This window comes from Wyeomyia smithii, chromosome 3 (genome assembly GCF_029784165.1).
Source record: "Wyeomyia smithii strain HCP4-BCI-WySm-NY-G18 chromosome 3, ASM2978416v1, whole genome shotgun sequence".
Classification (NCBI taxonomy): Eukaryota; Metazoa; Arthropoda; class Insecta; order Diptera; family Culicidae; genus Wyeomyia; species Wyeomyia smithii.
In genome coordinates, this window is record NC_073696.1 from 104,195,454 (window position 1) to 104,215,239 (window position 19,786).

Consider the following 19,786-nt stretch of genomic DNA (forward strand, 5'->3'; position numbering starts at 1 on the left):
ATTATCCGTATATTATCAAATTATTCCAAAACAAACAATTTCTATGCAACAATCGTTTCAATTGAGGAAAATTTTTTTTCGTGTTAATCGCATTCGCAAACTTTCATTCAAATATATTTCAATTGATCCAAATGATATTATGCTATGTTGCTATATTCAGTTTCGTTCAACATGATTTGTGGAATTTTAGAGTTTTATTTATAGGCGGTTTTCTTTTCGCGCTTTAGTTTTCTGATACGATTTTGTTAAATAATGCATTTCTCATGCGATTTGGTAATTTAGCGATTAGCTTCCTTACGCGATTAGGTGAATTACTGCGTTATTATTTGCACGGTACGTAAGTTATTCGTAAAAAATGTAATGTTTTTCGCTCTACCTAGTTATCATCTTTTATAAATGTTTATTACCCGCGTGTCAATCAATGTTTCATGTGAGCCTTTTCAATTGCATGCAACTTTTACGATCAGCGCTATGATAGATTGCGCACAAGCTTCTCCTTCAATCCAGTAGATGGACCTCACCGCAGTCACAATCAGCTCACGATGAATGCTACTATAACACAGTAAAGAAGCGCGAATAATTGACAGTTTAATGTTTATGTGTACGCTGCAAGGATCAGACGGTGTTCGCTTAAAGTTGATATCAATGAATTAGTTTAGTTTTATTTATTGTAACAAGAAACAAATAAGTACAATTATAAAGCGTGCTCTTTGTTTAAAATTACAAAGTGTAAAAATGGATCAATATCCGACAGAAGAGGAGGAATTTGAGCTGATGTATGGAGATGAGCTCGAGGCGATGGATGATTTGGGGTTTGAAAGTAAATGTTCCTATTCAAATATGTGTATAGTAAAAACAATAATATATGCTCTATTTGTTTCATTGGAACAGTGTCTGAAGCACAACCGGAACCAACTCGTGCAAAGAATAACGACCCTCCTCGTGCATCGACAGCATTTTCTCATTATAGCAGAGGTCCACTAGATAGCCCACGTTTGTCTCAAATCAACGAGGACAGCCCGTTACAAAGCCCCGCATTTTCACAAATACCGAGAAACTCATCCACAATCAATAAGCGGCTCTTTGATACTCCGGGTCCGTCGCGTTATGGACGTTTGGCTTCGACGCCGTTTCCTGAAAATGCTGATGCTGGTATACTGGCCGCTGACCCGTTAAGCGAAATTCAAAACATCGGTCTTAATCCACGTAAAAGACGTTTAGATGCTTTATTCGGAGACATTCAGGATATCGAAGATGATGAGCACATTTTGTGTCAGCAGGTCTACACGAAGAAAACCAAAACCGAAGAGGAACTTGATATGGAATTGATCGAAAAAATCCTCGAAGCAAGGAAACGCTTCCAAGCGGTTGTGAATCCAGTTAAATCGACCGGATTGGATCGAGCAGAGGCTTTGCATCGGTTCAAGATGCAGAATTTGTCATATTCGGTGCCGAAGTAACTTATTTCTTTTTCTGCGTAATTAAGCAAATTAATTGTATAAAATTATGCTTTTCGTTTTAAGGTGGCCTTTTGCTACGATTGTGCGAAGTGACAATGAGCGGGTTTACGTGCGGTTTCACTCGGAAGAGTTTGAAACGAATGCTATAAATGAAATAAATTGCTTCAAGAATGGTATCAATGGATTACTAGGTGATGCAAAGGAGAGAATTTGGAACGAAGCTAAGGAAATCGTGAGTTTGTTCCTCAATCCATTAAAACAATAACGAGACAACAAGAATTAATTGTTCATTACTGCTTCTAGGTCTCGAAGCGCTTTGAAGCTCCTGAACGTGCAATTCAATCTAGCCCGGATGTACAGGTCATTGTTCCAGATCAGAGTACCGAGCTATGGGTTGAAAAGTACCGCCCAAGACGTTATATTGATTTACTGTCGGACGAAACCACAAATCGCAGTCTATTGCAATGGTTAAAGTTATGGGATAAGGTGGTTTTCGGACGCGAACCGAAACAAAAAACTGATACTAAACAGTTGAACAGTTTTAATAAAAAGACCGGCCGATTTGAGTCGAATGGAGGCTGGAAGCGGAAAGGTCGATCGGCATTAAATACTGATCTGGATGAACACGGTTGCCCAGTGCAGAAAGTTGCCTTGTTGTGTGGTCCCCCAGGTTTGGGAAAAACCACTTTGGCTCATACAATCGCCAGACATGCCGGGTATGTTGTGCGAGAGGTCAACGCATCCGATGATCGAAGTCCGGAAGCGTTTCGGTTAGCGTTGGAGAGTGGAACACAGATGAAATCCGTGCTTAATGAAGATAAACGACCGAACTGTATAGTTTTGGATGAAATCGATGGTGCCCCAGTAGCAACGGTGGATTTTTTGCTGCGATTCGTGTCTGGAGCGGTCCCGCAAAAAGGTGGTAATAAAAAAGGCAAAGGAGACAAGTTTATTTTGAAACGACCGATAATCTGTATATGTAACGACTTGTACGTTCCTGCATTGAGACAACTGCGTCAGATGGCGTTCGTTGTCAACTTTCCACCCACTGAATCGGCCAGACTGGCAGAAAGGTGAGCACCAAAAATGTTCTATATAACCTGTAATATTTCAACTGAAACTTTTACAGGTTACTGTTGATAGCCAAGCAGGAGAAAATCACAACAGACTTGACATCTATGCTAGCACTAGCGGATAAAACAGGAAATGATGTACGGTCATGCCTTTCCATGCTGCAATTTCATAGCTCGTTAAAGAAACCCCTGCGACTGACGGACGTTTTGAAATGTAATGTTGGTCAGAAGGATCGACACAAGGGGTTGTTCGGAATTTGGTCTGCAATCTTCCAGGTAAGGTTATGGCGCATTTTTTTTAAAAATTCCAGAAATCGTTTCATGCCAGAATTATCTAACCTGATTTACTCTGCTGTGAGCTTAAATCATTATTTGATGTTGAAAAAAATTTCAGCGGTGTTGGAGCCGTTTCTACCTTCTTAATTCATTGTCGCCGCTCTTCGGTTTCCGTTCCGCGACACACTCGCGTCTGTGTGGTCTGGTTTTTCGGCAAATATACCTGTGTAGGTTTGCTTTTCGTCGTTTGGGACGAACTGGTTCGCTTCATGCGAAGGTTAGTTAATCCGATGGCCTCCCGGCGAAGATCCCAGATGTTCCAACGATACTGTCGGTCGATATTTGATGGAATCGGGTGCAGCTCAGTTTGCACTTCCTGTTCGGCCGTTAGCGGGACTTTGACATGGAACACCTCCATTGTTTTTGAGTTGTAGCAATTTTGCAACTTGAAGAAAATGTCCAGAAAGACAACGAGTTGAACCTTTTTGCGGGCGAGTTTGACGATTTTAAACAAATACCTGTCATGGAGTAAATTAGAACGAAAACTGTATAGCACAGCCAGCAGTTCAGTTCAAATAATTTTAACTTATTCCCCACAGACATAAAACTGCATTAAATTTCGAATCACTCGGCAACTTCGAGTTTAGATAGCACAAATTGTGTGTTCAAATGAAAGTTTGATTTATTTGCTAACCGTTCTTAATTGTACAATCCCTAAAATATGAACCAACATCATACGTCGGCACGCGTGGGGAATAGGTTAACATAGTCTCATGAAATTAGAGTTAGTCAAAGCAAGTTTTAAACTTACTTATCGGGATTTTCACTGAAGAAAACCGCGGGTTCGGGTATGTTAAATGCATAAAGTTCCTTCTGATACTGACACACTCCCATGTCGGTGTTGCCAGGCATTAAAAGGCCATTTGCTTCTGCCAAGTGCCATACGCAAAATTTTAGAAATTCGACCTACACGACAAAGAACAAATTATTATCATGATCACCGATAAATAAAAAAAGCATACCTTCAAGGATGACGCGTAGGGTACTATTTCACAGGCTACACTTTCAGAGTCAATGTAAAGTTTCTTGTTGCTTGTTTTGCCCAATCTATCCAAGTCGGTTTGAACTTGACATTCTCCTAGTAAACGGTATGCCAGGTCATCGAAACTGAGGCATCGTTCCGTTAGATTTGTTAATGTATTACTAATTTGGTTGATTTCCGATAGTAAATAGATGTAATTTTGATACTGCATCCAAATGCGTGTCAACTCAGAGAATTTTGGCTAAAAGTACACACACGATATGATGCGAACATAGTACCATTAGTTAGAAATCTTACAAATACGCGATCAGTTGGAATGGCAGTTCGATACTGAACGGCCTCGTGAAGCTTGATCAACTTTTGGTTGTATTCTTGGTTACAGGTATCGATGTTGTATTTCATTAAAACTAATTCATCAATTAGTTTTCGAGTATAAACTTCATGTTGTCGATACATAATTAATAAATCTTTCAAGTCGTCCAAATCCTCCGAAGATATGTTCTCCGGTAAAAGGGTTACTATCGTACGGTTACGTAGATCGTAAGCGATCGAAGAATTCAATGCACTGGTTAGTAGGTTGACTTTGTCCATAATTTCACATAACGTTATCTGCAGGATCGATTTGGTAGATTCGTGAGATTGATCCAACAACCGCGGTACTATAAAAAGTAGAATTATACTACTTTCTCCAATTCAATTGGCATAGTTATACTTACAATCAGACATTCCGTTTGAAGCATTTCCGGCATGTTTGTTGAAGATACGAATGCCGCACACTATCTCACGTATATCTTTCAGTGCCAGCAGCCGGTCCTTTTTGTCGAGAGTGATAAACTTCGCCTTGTCGCTCCGGGACATCACGGAGTTTAATGCTTTTGTTGTTTCGACAATCACCTCTTTATTATCTGGGTTACCGAGTCCCATGTTTAGGACGATATCTATTATGATTTTGCTGAATATTTCATCCTGTTCATCTCTAGTTATGACGTCATTTTCGGTAATTTCTCTTAGTAGATGAGCTGTTTTATTCTGCAGATTCCGAGTGTGTTTTTCGATTACCTCGTCTTTATTAAAAAAATGTTCCAAAAAATACAACTGAATTTTGAGAGTGGTTAAACTAGGAGACCGATCTTCTACAAATGAAAAAAAAAATATATCAATACTTTTTCAGGTATGTAATTATTTACCCATTACCAGAGAGTATTGCGACGCATTCCTCCACAAAATCGTCATGGTTCCGTCTGTCGGCACTAAGCGTCTCCATGTAAATTTCAAACTTCGGGTCCAAGCTGACCAAGTTCATGATGAATGTTATTAGATGCTTATCGTAGCGAATGTTTTTCTTTTCACATTGTTTCACAATCTCATAGAGCAGCGGTTTAAGATTTATGTTCGGTTCTAATAAGTAGGTTTTCAAATGATTCGACGTCATCTTGGTGTCTTCTCGGGAAGCGAATCAACTTTTCCGACCGGTTGTTAAAATTCGATTGAGCTTGGTAAACTGCTGTTAAGTTGGTCCGTGGGCATTGGTATCGCTTGATAGGTACGTAACGCTCGTTGTTTTGGCGGTTGCTATGCGGATGTATGTACCCTATTTTGTTTATCACTCGTTCTTTATAGCAAAATTAAGGCACCTACAAGTCCAAAATAACTCATCATTCAAAAATGGAATTGTGATTTTCGAGAAAAGTTTAACCCAATGAATGAAATAATAAATTTTGAATTAAATGTATACCATTTCCTCAGTGAGGAATTTGTACCGTTGTAACTCAACTTTTTCAAAGACAAATTATTCAAAGACAAATTATTGGCTATCTTAAAAATTGCTGGCTTACATTTCTTGATGAGGAAAATGTTTTCTAAGTCTAAGTCACACCTTCTGTTCTGTCCAGTGTTCATTTTTCACATCCTCATATTATGTAATTCATATAATGTAATTCCCCGTGGACAACTGCCCATATCAATTCTAAAAAATTTGTATGGAACGTGGACATTACACAAATCCCCCCCCCCCCCAACGCTGTCCACGTGGTTTGTGGATGGTCCCTAATACAAAAAATTTAATGAGTTCGTAAAGTATAATTTAGTTTGAAGTTTTCTTAGTTTGCCAGCCCGACCTCATGCGATAAGATAATTAAAGTATGAATGAGTGCAAGTGAAGTAAAATTTCAAAAGAATGTTACGAGATAACGAGATTGTCCACTTAAAATGAGAATGGCAACACTTCAACACTTTTCTATACAAAAATAACATTCCATAACCTTACTCCATTCAGAGAATTGTCACACATTCCATTTCTCTCTAACGTGCGCGCCCGCATTGTACAAAAATTGTACAAACAAACGAAAATCGTGGCGAAAAGTACACAGTGGACCATTTTAAGAGTGGAAATATACCGGTTACCGTCTACCGTATCCTGGTTTCCATGGCAGTAATCCGGAAGAGAGGTAGCCGTCCAAGGGAAATAATGAACAAGAAAACACTCCGCTCCCTACACAACATGTTCAACAGCAAGGATTCGGAGGTCAGCGGGAAGCAGCCAGAAAGTTCCGTTGTTTGAAGCCGTACATCTGCAAGACTTTAAAGAAGGAAAGAAAAATGTGTAGAAAGAAAACCAGATCTCTAGATTACACTGACGATACACTGACGATTAAATCCAAACCGTGGGATTCCAATGCCGTTGGATGACTCGGAAGTGCGGCAGAAAGTCTTTCATTCTGGATGATGGAAGCTACTTTTCTATATAAGAGTCTCAAATACCCACAAACTTGAGTCGAAGGTTTTGTTGTGCATATCAAAATCCGATAAGGAAATTTTGAAGCCGTGGCCAATAACCAGGAAGTATACTAGAAAGTACTTGCAGGAAATACTGTTAGATGTCACCACGTACACAGATCGTGCATCTTCTTCCACCGCGCACACCCAACGAGTGCAAGGTCTACCATGGAGTCGACGGCATCTTTCTGGTTCTCTGCTGAATACAGTTGTGGCGGCTTTCTCGGCAGGTATCCTGGCCACATTTCCAGTCCATCGAAGCCTGTCCCGCTGTAATACCTTTACTGCAAGCTTGTAGAACTAGTGATTCATGCGTTTGCGCTACACTCTTCATATTCACCGCCAAGTATCGATCGCAGAACTTTACACTCAAATACTCCGGGCACTCGTCGATCAGCTTCCTTCAGCGTACATGCTTCGTTTCCGTAAAGGCAACCGGAAAGATCAGCGTCCTCTACAGCACTAGTTAATTGCGAGTTTACAAACTACGGGATCTCAGCTGGTTACGTAGTCCCTAGAAGGTTGTATTCGCAGCTGCAACTCGTCGTGTCACTTCGCGGCTCATATCGTTGTCACATGTCACAAGCGTACATTAACCACTTCACAAGCGAATTCATCAACCGCTTCAAATCGTTCCCATCAATTTCCACTTCGGAACCAACACTACCGGAACTCCCACGCTCCCTGCCAGCTACCATGTAGTTTGCTTTGGCAGAGTTAATGTTGAGCCCCAACCTCGCCGCATTCCGCTTAAAAGGCCTGAAGGCCTCTTTCACGGCCCTACGGTTGATACCGATGATATCAATGTCGTTCGCAAAACCAAGAAGCATGTGAGATTTCGTGATGATCTTACCGTTTCTTTGGACGTCTACTCTTCGTACTGCAAATTGGAGAGCGCATCCCCCTGCTTCAGTTCATCTAACGTTACGAATTCGACTGTTGTCTCCCCATCTATCCGCACGCATGATTTCGATCCCTCAAGCGTCATACGACTCAGCTCAATTAGTTTCGTTGGGAAACCTTATTCCATCATTATTCGCCGCATTTCGCTTCTTTCAACTGAGTTGTATGCCGCCTTTAAAGCTACAAACAGATGGTGGATCTGCAAGTTATACTCCCAGAACAAGGTGAAAATTTGATCCGTCATGGAAAGCCTCTGTCGAAAACCAGCCTGGTATTCGTCGACAAGGGATTTTGTTAACGGTATCAATCTGAAGAACAGGATACGAAAGAGCACGAAGCGGAGTTGAGCAACGTAGTGCCTCGACAGTTGCCACAATTCAGTGTGTTGGGGCCTTCCAACTTGCGCGAAAACTTATTTTCCATCACCTATCAGTATTTTAAACCTTTCTTATGCCCATTTAAAGAAAATTTCAACAAGCAAAAATAATTTTTGTTTAAAGGATGCAAGACTGTGAATTGTCACTGAAGGATGCGTGAGAACCTATTTCCTATCACCTATTAGTTATTTTAAACCTTTCTTATTGGTTCCATTAGTTTCAAATGTTACTACAACCATTTTTTGAAGCAATTTATACCCCAAAACAGTTGATGTATCATTTATTTTCTATTGAAATACATCTTAAAAAGTAACGTTATATTGAGGTAAAAATTACGTTATATCGAGGTTGCCTTATATCGAGGTTGCCTTGTATCAAGGTATGACTGTATAGCGATTTAGTTTCAACGGATTGCAACATGAACCGGTGCACGGTTTTTAGCAAACAGCAACTAAAGTTGATAGACGAAAGTTCGTTCAACAAACTGTCTACAATATTTTTTTTAAAGAGTCTACGAGAAATCGATGCAGACCGCAAGGCTACAATCCTGAACAATTTGATTCCACTCATCCCAGATGCTAAGCAGGATTTGAGCAATTCTCGCTGAAACCGTCCCACTAGTGACATGAGGTCTTTTAAAAAAGGATATTTTTATGTCTAAATGATTGAAAATAGCGAAAAAATGAGAAAACCACTTTGGTTAGTTCATATTGATGGACCCCTCGGGCATAAATCGGTTAAACGTTTTTTACAAAAATTGATTTTTGAGCAATTCTTGACCTTTTTATTGATTTATTACTCTTAAATTTGCCATCGAACCCCCTGCAACCAACACATCGTTTTCAAGAGGAATGGTAGAGCTTTCATTTGAAGTAGAAAAAAATTGGCCGCCATCTTGGATCTCGCCGCCATCTCTGATTTCATCAGAAAAACGTGTTTTTGAGCAAGTTCGCAACCACCTATTTTGAATTTGAAATCACCATTGGAAAGCTGAGAAAAAATGCTTTAAGATACATCCAAAACAATAGGTGAGCATTGAGTTTACCTTGTCATTCTGGTCACTTTTCAAAATCGACCTTCAAACAGTACAACGCATGACGTGCGGCCAATATCAAATCATGCTGAGCCTGTGGTGTGTGTCTGTGGGTAGTGTATATTAAGGGCCTTCCATGTTCCACGTGGAAAGATTTTAAAGGATTTTGTAACCCCCCTCCCCCTCCTCTCCTCACCCACAACTTCTCATATAAATTCTCAAAATTTTGTATGGACCTTGGACATCACACAGACCCCCCTCCCCAAAGTTGTCCACGTGGAATGTGGATGGCCCAATGCCTCTGTAACTTTGGGTCTGTTCACAAATTACGTAAAGCAAAAAATCTTATCTTTGATCTCTTTTCACTGCATTCACATTGTTTATTTCTTCACTCCCTCGCTCCTCCTTGAGTGTAACGTAATTTGTGATTAAGCTTCTCTACGATTTTTTTGCTAGAACAAAGTTTGGTTCCCTGTACGGAGGACAGTTTTCGCGTGTTTAGTAATTGAACAAATTAATGTTAGATGTTGTTTTTGCTACTGTTATATACTGTTGTTTTCATGCATTAAACTACTATCAACAAACTTAGGTATGGTATACCAAGGTATAGTATGAATCAAGTATTTCCCGAGTAATCTGGAGAAGATTTGTGTATGCCAGCGTAAATAAAGTAAGAGTAGAATCGTCACTTTTTTGATCCCTAGCAAATTCTTATCGACGAAAAGGGTACGTTTGCTACCCAACGAAATTCAGCCAATTGATTAAAGGCTATTCAAAAATTACGGTGCGTGGGTGCACTTACTACCTGTAAACTAGGAATACTGACTGTCCACATCATACGCACACCACATGTTCAGTATATTGCGTTGATTTGATATTGGACGCGAGTCATGCGTTGAACTGTTTGAAGGTCGATTTTGAAAAGTGACCAGAATGACAAGATAACCTTAATGCTTATCTACTATTTTGAATGCATCTTAAAGCATTTTTTCTCAGCTTTCCAATGGTGATGTCAAATTCAAAATCGGTGGTTGCGAACTTGCTCAAAAACACGTTTTTCTGATAAAATCCAAGATAGCGGCCAATATTTTTCTACTTCAAATGAAAGCTCTATCAATTCTCTTGAAAACGATGTGTTGGTTGCAGCCTGCAGGGGGTTCAATGACAAATTTAAGAGAAATAAATCAATAAAAAGGTCAAGAATTGCTCAAAAATCAATTTTTGTAAAAACCGTTTAACCGATTTGTGCCCGAGGGGTCTATTAATATGAACTAACCAAAGTGGTTTTCTCATTTTTTCGCTACTTTCAATCATTTAGACATAAAAATATCCTTTTTGAAAGACTTCATGTCACCAGTGGGACGGTTTTAGCTAGAATTGCTCATTTCTGGAAACAGTTGCCAGAAAAAAAGCGAGCCAGCGGTCCCAATTATGAAACAATTCGCATCATATTATGGATCAACATAATAAAAACCGTTTTTGGCAACGAATTCATTCAATGAACCTTATTCAAATTATGTAATATGCAGTGGCGGGCACCGCTACCGAAAATTTAGCGACGCTAATCGCTAAGTCGCTAACCGGAAAATTTAGCTCGATAATCGCTAAACGCTAAACGCTAAACCCACATTAGCGGAACTTTCGCTAATCGCTAATCGCTAACTTTTTAATATGTAAATAGTCATATCGCTATATTTATTGCTCGTGTTTTGTAAGATTTGGACCACTTTGATCTGTTTTGGTTAAACAAACGAAAACAATTATTTTTAAAGCTATTTACAGTAAGAGGTTTACGAAACGGTATTCTTATTTGATTTTGTATAAACAAGAATAACAAAAGTTATTTAGCTTGCATTGAAAATAGATACTCTTAAAAAAAGTTTTCATAAAAATTCAATTATTATCTGAATCAAAAAAGTAGAACCAAAGTTGTCATAATTTTAAGCGCATTGCAATTTACCAAAGTTCTTGGTGTGCCGAAAATTCAATCTAGACCTTGTGCTTGTTCTTCAAAATGCTCCTCTGGCTTGTACGATAGCTGAAACTCCATTCTAGGGTAAAAAACTGACAAAAGTAACTTTCGCAGTAAAGTATGTTCATCTTTCGAAGCAATTTACGTACGCCATCAGCAATTCACAGTTTTTCTAAATATTTCTACTATCGCTTCTCTACAAAATTTAGCGGATTAGCGATTAGCGTTTCGAAGGACAAAATTTTAGCGACGCTAACAGTTTCGCTAACCAGCTCAAAAATTAGCGAAATCGCTAAATCGCTAACTGATTTTCAGCGTCGCTAGTTAGTGAATTAGCGGAATGGTGCCCACCACTGGTAATATGAAGAAATAACATGTTTCAAATCATATCAAAGATTTCGCATGCTTTGGCCACATTTTATGTGGCTTTTGAGGTTGCAGTTAGATCGAGAGTCCAGCCTGTGAGATGTCAGAACTATTTCGTTAAAATCTGTATGTTCTACGGATTTCCACGGTTTTTTCCTGATTTCTCCTGATTTCCCCCCCCACCCTTTCTACGGATTTCCCATATAAATGTTAATCCGTAGATCTAAGGGGCCATCCACATACCACGTGGACAGCTTTGGGAAGGGGGGGGGGGGGTTTGGCTAATGTCCACGGTCCAAAATTTTTTTTTAAATTTATATGGACAGTTGTCCACGGAGGGGGAGGAGGGGGGGGGTCAACATCGTTAAAAATCTGTCCACGTGGTATGTGGATGGCCCCTAAGGATAAATCCATAGATCTGGCAGGTCCAGGCCTGACGCTCCCGAAGGTAGCGACACTAAGGTCGCTTTTTACGCGGTTTTTTCACTTGGGTTTTTTACGCGGTATTTATACGCGGATTCCGGAATTTACGCGTTTTTTTTTACACGGATTCCGTTATTTCTTTACTCGAATTCCGGAATTTACGCGGTTTTCACGCGGATTCCGGAATTAACGCGGTTTTTTACGCGGATTCCGGAATTTACGCGTTTTTTACGCGGCACGTATCCCCCGCGTAAAAAGCGACTTTAGTGTATATGATACATCATAATGGTTTGCCGCTTTATGCAGCTTTTCTGTCCCGCATGCTTTAGAAACAGTATTTTCCAAAGACCGAGCACTGTTTAGCTTCTGTTTAGAGCTCAATAGAAGGTGAGAGAGTTTTTTAATTGGTGAAAATCACATTTGAATCGAAGTGATCCATAATTGTGAAAAACTATCTTGTTTCGGTCCCTATTATGGAACACTTAGAAAATTATCTATTTTTATTTATTTTTACAAAAAAATCGTTACCAACCATTAACATTTTGATGAATCGTGAAGAACTTACCTTGATCTTTGTGTACGAGCTATTTTTTGCTCTAGAATAAGCGATTATATTACATATAAAACTTCTGAATAAGGAGTGTGCTACTTACGCTGAATGAGGAAAACGACAAATATTTTGATAGATTACCGATGACATTTTTTACGCTTATAAAAAACACATCAGTCTAAAAACAAAAACGATGTTCACTGTTTTCTAAGCTAGCAAATATGGCATAGGTATTTTATTGCAATAATGTTACATGCCTTCAAACAGTTATACCATGAAATACAAAAATGATCCATAATTGTGGTGATCCATAATTTTGGGGGGAGTGTAGTGCGAATCCGTTCTCGTTTTTCGAAAGAACTGAATTCTGGTATTTGTTCGAAAAAACTGAATTCTGGTATTATTGAATTTCGAACAAAAACTTGCATGTTAAATGATTCAAAATTCATGCATCAATTTAAAGCCAGAATAAGTTTATCTCTCCAGGGTTAAAACAAAATAAGATTTGTTAGGGGGAGAGGGTAATGCAAAATCTTACTAAACCTTATCATGAGGGGAGGTGGGTCGAAAATTTCGAAAAAAGTCCTCTCGTAATGCATGGATGATATACTATCTGTTTTAAACAGCCTATTTGAATGAAATGGATATGAACCTAATTTACTACTTTAAATTCAATAGCTGTAAATCGAATAACTCCGGTGTATCTTTTGAGATATCTAAACTATCTTTGGAACTTTGGAGAAATGTCTAACCATTAGTTATTTTTCCGGACCTTCAGCCTTTCGACAATCGTGTTGGATTTTTTTCATGCAAGTTAGTTATGGAGTTGCAATTTTTATTTTCAACAAACAGTATGCGAAATGAAGGAGAAACACTAATGGAGAATATATATTTCAGAAGTCTTTATCAAGGTTCAGATTGGAATGTGGGCCTGAGAGTTGAATTCGATAACTATAAAAAATCTATAAAAAATAAATCTATAATCTATAACACCATTGCGTGACTTTCTCTTAACAATACATAAGTCCCTCTTATTAATAAAACTGGCAAGAAGGACGCACTACGACACTTCTCCAGGGAATGATAATTGGGGATATTTGGCAAGAGGAACGAGCATCGGTATAGTAGAACAGTAAGCGGGTGAAAGGAAGAGTATCACATTACACACAAGCACTGATAAACAATTATAATAAGCATGCCACTTCTCAATGGCGGTATTGCTTATAATAGAAGTGCGGGATACAGCAGACACCCGGGCATATCTCACAATAGATCTACGATTCTGGTCGCAGTGAGGAAGTCCATACAGAAAAAAAGAGTTGAACTAACATCTACTCAATTTAAACTAAACGGAAAGATTATTGATTGTTCACAACCAGCTATTCCAGATATGAAGTTTTAGTATTCGTTTTTTTTTTAATTAGTTATTGTATACCACTTCCAATAACGCTAGACCTTCATTCAGTTTTTGTAATCGATCAAAATAATTGATGTTATTTATAAATTTACAAATTGATGTTTTTTTATCAATTTTCTTATTTTTCTTCATTCATGCAGATTCAACGGCCAAAGAAAACCTTAGTAGAGGATGAGAATTCAGCTAACGACGCAATTGTCACGCTAACTGATATGTCTCCAGCCACGCGGATGGTCAACATTCTGGACGTGATTCATATGGCCGGCGATTACGATAGGTTGACGCAGGGTGTGTTCGAGAACTATTTGCAGCAAAAAATGCCCGATCCGAATATGGTCGGTGTAGCGGAAGCTGGCAGTTGGTTTTGCTTCAACGATCGCGTCCAGCAGATGATTAACCACCAGCAGAATTACTCGATATACCCGTACCTAATGTACGCTTTCGTGTCGTGGCATTTCCTATTTGCCGGTCTGGTCTGGCCGAAAATTAATTTCCCTAACAAGGGCTTCGAGGTACGTACGAACGAGTATTTTGTGATAATACTGGGTAAGGTGTTGAATGAAATCAATTACTAGGGTTATTATAACTTATTATGTGCTTTACAATAATGAATGTATGTGCTTTGAAAGACGCAAAGAGAAGCTTATTGATAGCTGTTTGCGCTAGTGAATAGAATAATTTTTCTCCTACATTGACAGCGCTTCGGAAATGCTTTTCATCCGTGGAAGCTACTAATTATTTTTCCCTTTCATTCTTCAATCTGTGCGGCAATCTCTAATTTAGTATTCCATTTTGCACCGCAACATTTAAGGGAAAATAACAACGTTTCTTTTTCATCGCCATGCAGAAGTTAGTTTCAAGGGTCAGCAGGGAGTGGGTCTCGTTTACTGTCAATGAAGCTGCATCATCGTCACGTACGTGCATGCAGTCAAACCGCACCGCACACGAGCATGCCTTCGGGCTTTGAAAAGACAAGGATGGGCTCCTTTGCATACAACACGGAAGCACCATCACGAGCTGTATGACTTCGGTCTACGATGCTGATGTCGTTAATGGAATACACACAGTTTAAACATAATTTACACCATTTTAAATAATTCTTTTTGTGCACGTCAGCGGTTGGCTATCCCGCTTGTTTGCCCAAGGAGTGTGCATACGTGGTAACCCACGCGGCGAATCAGCTGCACAGGAATTTTGTCCTTGCGCACCGAGAGCCGCTGAATTCTTTGAAAGCGCGAAAGTGGATGACACATTTTGTGCTCGGCAATAGAAAAAAAAGTAATTAGTACTGAATGAGATGGTCTTGTTGGTCTAGCGAATATGCATAAAATATTTTTGCATAAAATAATTCACACCTGATATTTGATGCTTTCTTTAGATTTATAATAAAATGAGTTAAAAGTTTCTAATGATTGTGGTCTTCGTAGAGTAACTTTTTATTTCTATCAATTTTAGGTCTTCACTATAATGTTATCTAGTGAGTCCCGTAAACCTAAAAATCTTTTTACAAACTCCTTTGAGTTTGACAACACTAAAATATTATTAATGACAATTTGTTGCTGAAATAGAAATGTAGTCCTCGAAACCGCTTCCTTAAACTTTTGAAATACAAATGCAATTATTTATTGGAATTTCTATTGGAATGAAATTTTCAACACTCGGATATTCATTTTTTAATAAAAATATTTTTCGTCAAGAGTAACTTTTCTGCAAGGCGTATTCATTTCCCCAAAACAAGTTGAGTGCCTTTTTAGATTTCATTTTAAGGGTGGAGAATTTTGTGGCATGCGTAGTGTAACAATTATGCAATATGGTTTTATGCCAAATAATCTAACGTTTCTGGGACGTGTCAACCAAGGGTGTGACTGGCCGGATTCTCGTGCATTAGTAAATAACGGCCTCTTAATGTGGTTTCTTTCTGTAGCACATGCATAATTTATGCAGCAATTATAAAGCACTCCCCCTAGCCGTTAACGCGGTTTTTCTCCGTTAGTCGTCAACTATATTAGGGCTTGGTGCTTGCCAAAATTTTCCAACACTTTTCTGTTTGATTTCTGGACTTAAAGATGGTGTGTGAACATATTCGATAACATTCATGCTTCGTGTTGTTGAATCTTGCGTGCCTTAACGCGAGTTCCGATGCGAAAAAAGCATTTTTGAACCCTTTTCGCCCAGGCGGTAAGCCTACCAGAGAAAGTGTGGACTAAGCATAAATCTGATGATTATTAAGATAACTCACCCGAAAGAGCGTTTCATGAAATGATTCTATTAATTATTCAATATTCATTTACTTTTTTTGTAGCAACTCTCGGTCAGATTTACCTTTTTTTCACTCCCGCCTGAGATAGGAATTCAATTTTTGTATGATGCAATTTTTCTTTTGATCTCTAACAAAAAAGAACTCCGCTTCTGCTTTCTTTTCCCTCTTTCTACAGACGTCCCAAAAGCTGGCAACTTGTAAACTGATACTAACGGGACTGCGGAAGGGACTCTCGGCGCAGCTAAAGGGTATTGGTGAAGGACCAACGGTGCTGCTGGATACGGTGCCGTTGTTGAAGCGTGTGATTAGTCCTTCATTGAGATCGGTTTCGCTGCAATTGTTGACTCCAAAGTAAGTATGACTATATGAAACTTAATTCTGTTATTATTATAAATTTTCCAACAGGGAAAAGTCGGACCTAACTCATGCAGTAGAAGTTATGGCAGATTTTGGCTTGAACTACATACAACTGAAATCGGCTGAGGGATCTTATCAGTACCAGCTGAATCCGGATATCGAACAACTGGGTCATTTCACAGGTGTTTCCGGGCAAAATTTGAGCTACTTTGGAAAGCAAATCGTCGCGAGAGAAGTGGAAATGGAGGTTATGCGACGAGCTCAGCCAAAAGTATCCCGGGCACCGGCGAAAGGACAAACTGCTAAAATTACCGAAATCGGTGGTGCTCGTAAAAATAAACCATCGAACGCAGCATCATCGTCGACGTTACCCAATCATCTGCAAACTCTTCAGCCGAAACCAGTCGTCCAGAAAGTGAAACAGGTGGTAAGTGTGCTTATCATTTTTAAAGTTTTTCATTGTGCTATAAATACCTGTTCAACAATTGTCTATATACATTCAGGAAAGTAATAGAACTCAATATTTGATTATCATATATACTATCAAAATTTAAAACCGGTTGATAGAAACATTTCCTCAAATAATAATTTGCCGTCGAAGGCAACAAACTGATCGAAACAGTTTTATGCCATCAAGGATCAATTTAGAAAATATTACGATTATTCGAATTGATGATTGCATCGTACCGCTAGAGCCGGAGTTTTCGCCGTACGAATCCGCGAAAGTTGTATTGGCACAAAATTGAAATAGGAGTATAAAGTTTGATTGAACGCTTGATAGAAAAAGCATCTCGCGCCCATCTCCTATCTGCTTTTCTGTTTGCAGGCTGGTGGCTGAATGCTTGCTGGGAAAAAATCATTTTGGCTGCTAGTCGCACCGGAAAAGTCGGTTGTGTTTTGGCTAGATTGAACCGATAGATCCAATCTTACTTTTGATTGGTTTGATATGATTGGTTTCATAACCGAAAATTGATGTTCGGAATCAAGTGTACTTAGCTTTATCTTCTTCGTCGACAAAATTGAGAGAGTTTGATAGAAAAATACAATATGCATAAGGGTAATAAGCCTTGTTCGGGAATTTTAGTGAAAGCAATTTTTCAAGCATTTGTTATGCAAATACGTTTGGCGTTTGTTTGAATTTTCTTTAGTTGTACAACAGCCACAATAAGGGGGAAATCGAAAGCTTGGATGATTGTGATACCGTAGGCTGGGGTGAAATTGTGCACAGTTGTTACAAAAAGCTTCGATCAAAACATTAGTGTTCTCAAGGTTAACTCTTGAATACCAAAGATAATTTTATATATTTAAATAATAATAATTTTGTTAATTTTATATATTTAATACTCAATAAAATTTTATCGAGCAGATTTGCTATCTTATATTATTAATAATAAAAATCATCTATAAAATAAATGAGTAGCGTAATATTAAGAAATTTTCAAACCAATAAAATATGTTGCCTGCTTTTAGGTATTCAAGGACTTTTTCGGTCGGATCACAACCCGTGAAACAATGGTACCCGTTCAAGAAGGTAAGAGCCTAATATCTGCCGCTGTTTTGTTCACTAGGATAAATTTTATTCAGGTGGAACTGACACGATTGTAAAAAGCCCTATTTGGTATCGCTACAAGGAAGGTTTTAACAATGCCGTGCGGAAGGATGTTACTCTGCAAGATTTGATGTAAGCCCTGCATTATGACTCTCGAGCGTAAATGAAAGTGAAGGTGTTCATCCGATTCGTACCATCCTTAAAGTTACTGCAAAGAAATCCTGTAAAAATGGCTTATCATTTATAAGCTACTCAAAGCATAATTTGCCGATAATTTCATAATACCTAAATTTTCCAACATAATCAAGTTCAAAAGCTACGGCTGCCGCAAAGTTCACTATCGTCCACCGGCCTCGGAACGCAATCAAGTGGGGAAAACTTTGCGGAAAATTTCCGTACCGCTTAGAGCGCACACACTTCAAAGCAGCTAATTTTTCGACCGAAAAACATCCTCTTTTACAGGAGGCTTTGCACGTAGCGCCGTGGCGCGGCGCTTTCGTTTGGAGCACAAGTCTATGTTTGTAGCCGAGGTTCAGAAATGCCTTTTCTTTACCGCTTAATCCGCTTAATTTTATTTAACCCAATTTATTTAGGCAATTACCCAAACTTTTGCTCATCTTATTAAAATTTAATCGAATGTGATCAACGAAAACAGTGAAGGATGCAAAACGGAAGATCGACCAAGGCATCCTGTTTCGTCGGATGGCGCATAAGGTTAACTTTGGCGATACGTTCCGGTGGTGCCAAGTGTTTTACTACCCGGGTTCTCTTTGAAGGCGAAACAACATACAGCGAAGATATGCAAAAAGCAAAGCATAAAGTAGTAATTTTCAGCAACAAAGTATCGTCGGAGATAAAAGTGAGTCGTTACAAGATTGCCGGAAGTGCTGTTGTGTGGCGTGTGCCGAGTGTGAAAATTGAGTAAAAATTAAAACAAATTTTCTACCGAAACGGTACTTGCTGCTACTGTGATGCTTTAATATCATGTGAGGTGGTGGCCACAGGTGTCAGCGTATAAAAGTTACGACGGCAGACAAGTTTTTATTTTGTTTTGGTATGGTACTCCGGAAGACGGATGCCCTTAAAACATGTGTTCCGAATGTTAGGATTTCAGGTTTTCGTAGATATCGTAAAAGGAATATTAAACAAAACGAATCAATCCCTGAAGTGATGATTCATTTGATTTGGCAATATTCTCTATTTGTTATCAAATAGGATTAATATTTCTTTACGATGAACAAATTCTGATTTTTGCGAAAAAACGCTTTTTTTGAAGGTTAGCCTTGTGTTTGAATTTGATCGCTTCCACGATGGAAAAAACTGTAATATCTTATAACGAAAGCAATTAATGAAAATCTAGGACTAGTTTCATAGAAAGGTTTTCTTTTAATTTTTAAACTTTTTTTATTTCAATTCAACAGAAACAAAACTTTTCGAACATTTGAAGCCTTGTCACTGTTACAAAAAAATTTCAGTGATAAATATATCACGTATTTCGATATGTTTAGAGAATAACGGTCACAACAGGAACGTACATTGAGAGAAATCTTCTGCACTAGACAAAATTATATTCGACCAAATGTAATCTTGAAACGGGTGATTTTTTAAAATCTAAGGGTTCAGATAGTTAAACTATATGATTTTGTTTGCGGTATACAGCTCAAATCGTTCTTCGGTTCCTCCTAATATCACATCGACATATACTAGCCACAAGCAGTAGCTCCTTTTGTCAAAAAGATAATAATGATAATAAATAGCGCCTAATTCGATCACAAGGAGAAAATTCGCTAACGAGCTCCGAAATGTGATTATCACTTGATCCTGATAATTTCGCTTCGCTAATGCGATAGTAAAAACTTCTCGATGCAGTCGTTCGCTCGGTCCCGGCACATAAGGGGTCTGCACAAAGCAAACACGACGGGCAAACCCTTCAGTCAACTTCCCCTAGGGGCT

The 19,786-nt window shown here is 38.7% G+C and overlaps 2 protein-coding genes across 3 annotated transcripts; one reads left to right on the plus strand and one right to left on the minus strand.

Annotated features, from left to right (window-relative positions):
- The first annotated feature begins 598 nt into the window (after positions 1–598).
- LOC129731183 (chromosome transmission fidelity protein 18 homolog) lies at positions 599–19,568 on the plus strand. Of its 2 annotated transcripts, XR_008728978.1 has the most exons (11): positions 599–820; positions 892–1,456; positions 1,524–1,692; positions 1,764–2,533; positions 2,590–2,809; positions 13,808–14,179; positions 16,103–16,278; positions 16,333–16,711; positions 17,755–17,815; positions 17,869–18,363; positions 18,427–19,568. XR_008728978.1 is itself a non-coding variant. In XM_055690994.1 (10 exons), the coding sequence occupies exons 1-10, from the start codon at positions 736–738 to the stop codon at positions 17,967–17,969; spliced, it is 2,898 nt and encodes a 965-aa protein (XP_055546969.1). In that variant the 5' UTR covers positions 599–735; the 3' UTR covers positions 17,970–19,568. The 2 variants fall into 2 exon arrangements, 1 of the variants encoding a protein (XP_055546969.1); XM_055690994.1 differs by having other exon boundaries at positions 17,869–19,568.
- On the minus strand, positions 2,699–5,465 carry LOC129731184 (cilia- and flagella-associated protein 206). The gene is made up of 6 exons (XM_055690995.1): positions 5,046–5,465; positions 4,568–4,984; positions 4,149–4,510; positions 3,832–4,092; positions 3,621–3,775; positions 2,699–3,327 (listed from the first exon to the last, which is right to left on the minus strand). The coding sequence occupies exons 1-6, from the start codon at positions 5,281–5,283 to the stop codon at positions 2,958–2,960; spliced, it is 1,803 nt and encodes a 600-aa protein (XP_055546970.1). The 5' UTR covers positions 5,284–5,465; the 3' UTR covers positions 2,699–2,957.
- Positions 19,569–19,786: the final 218 nt, after the last annotated feature.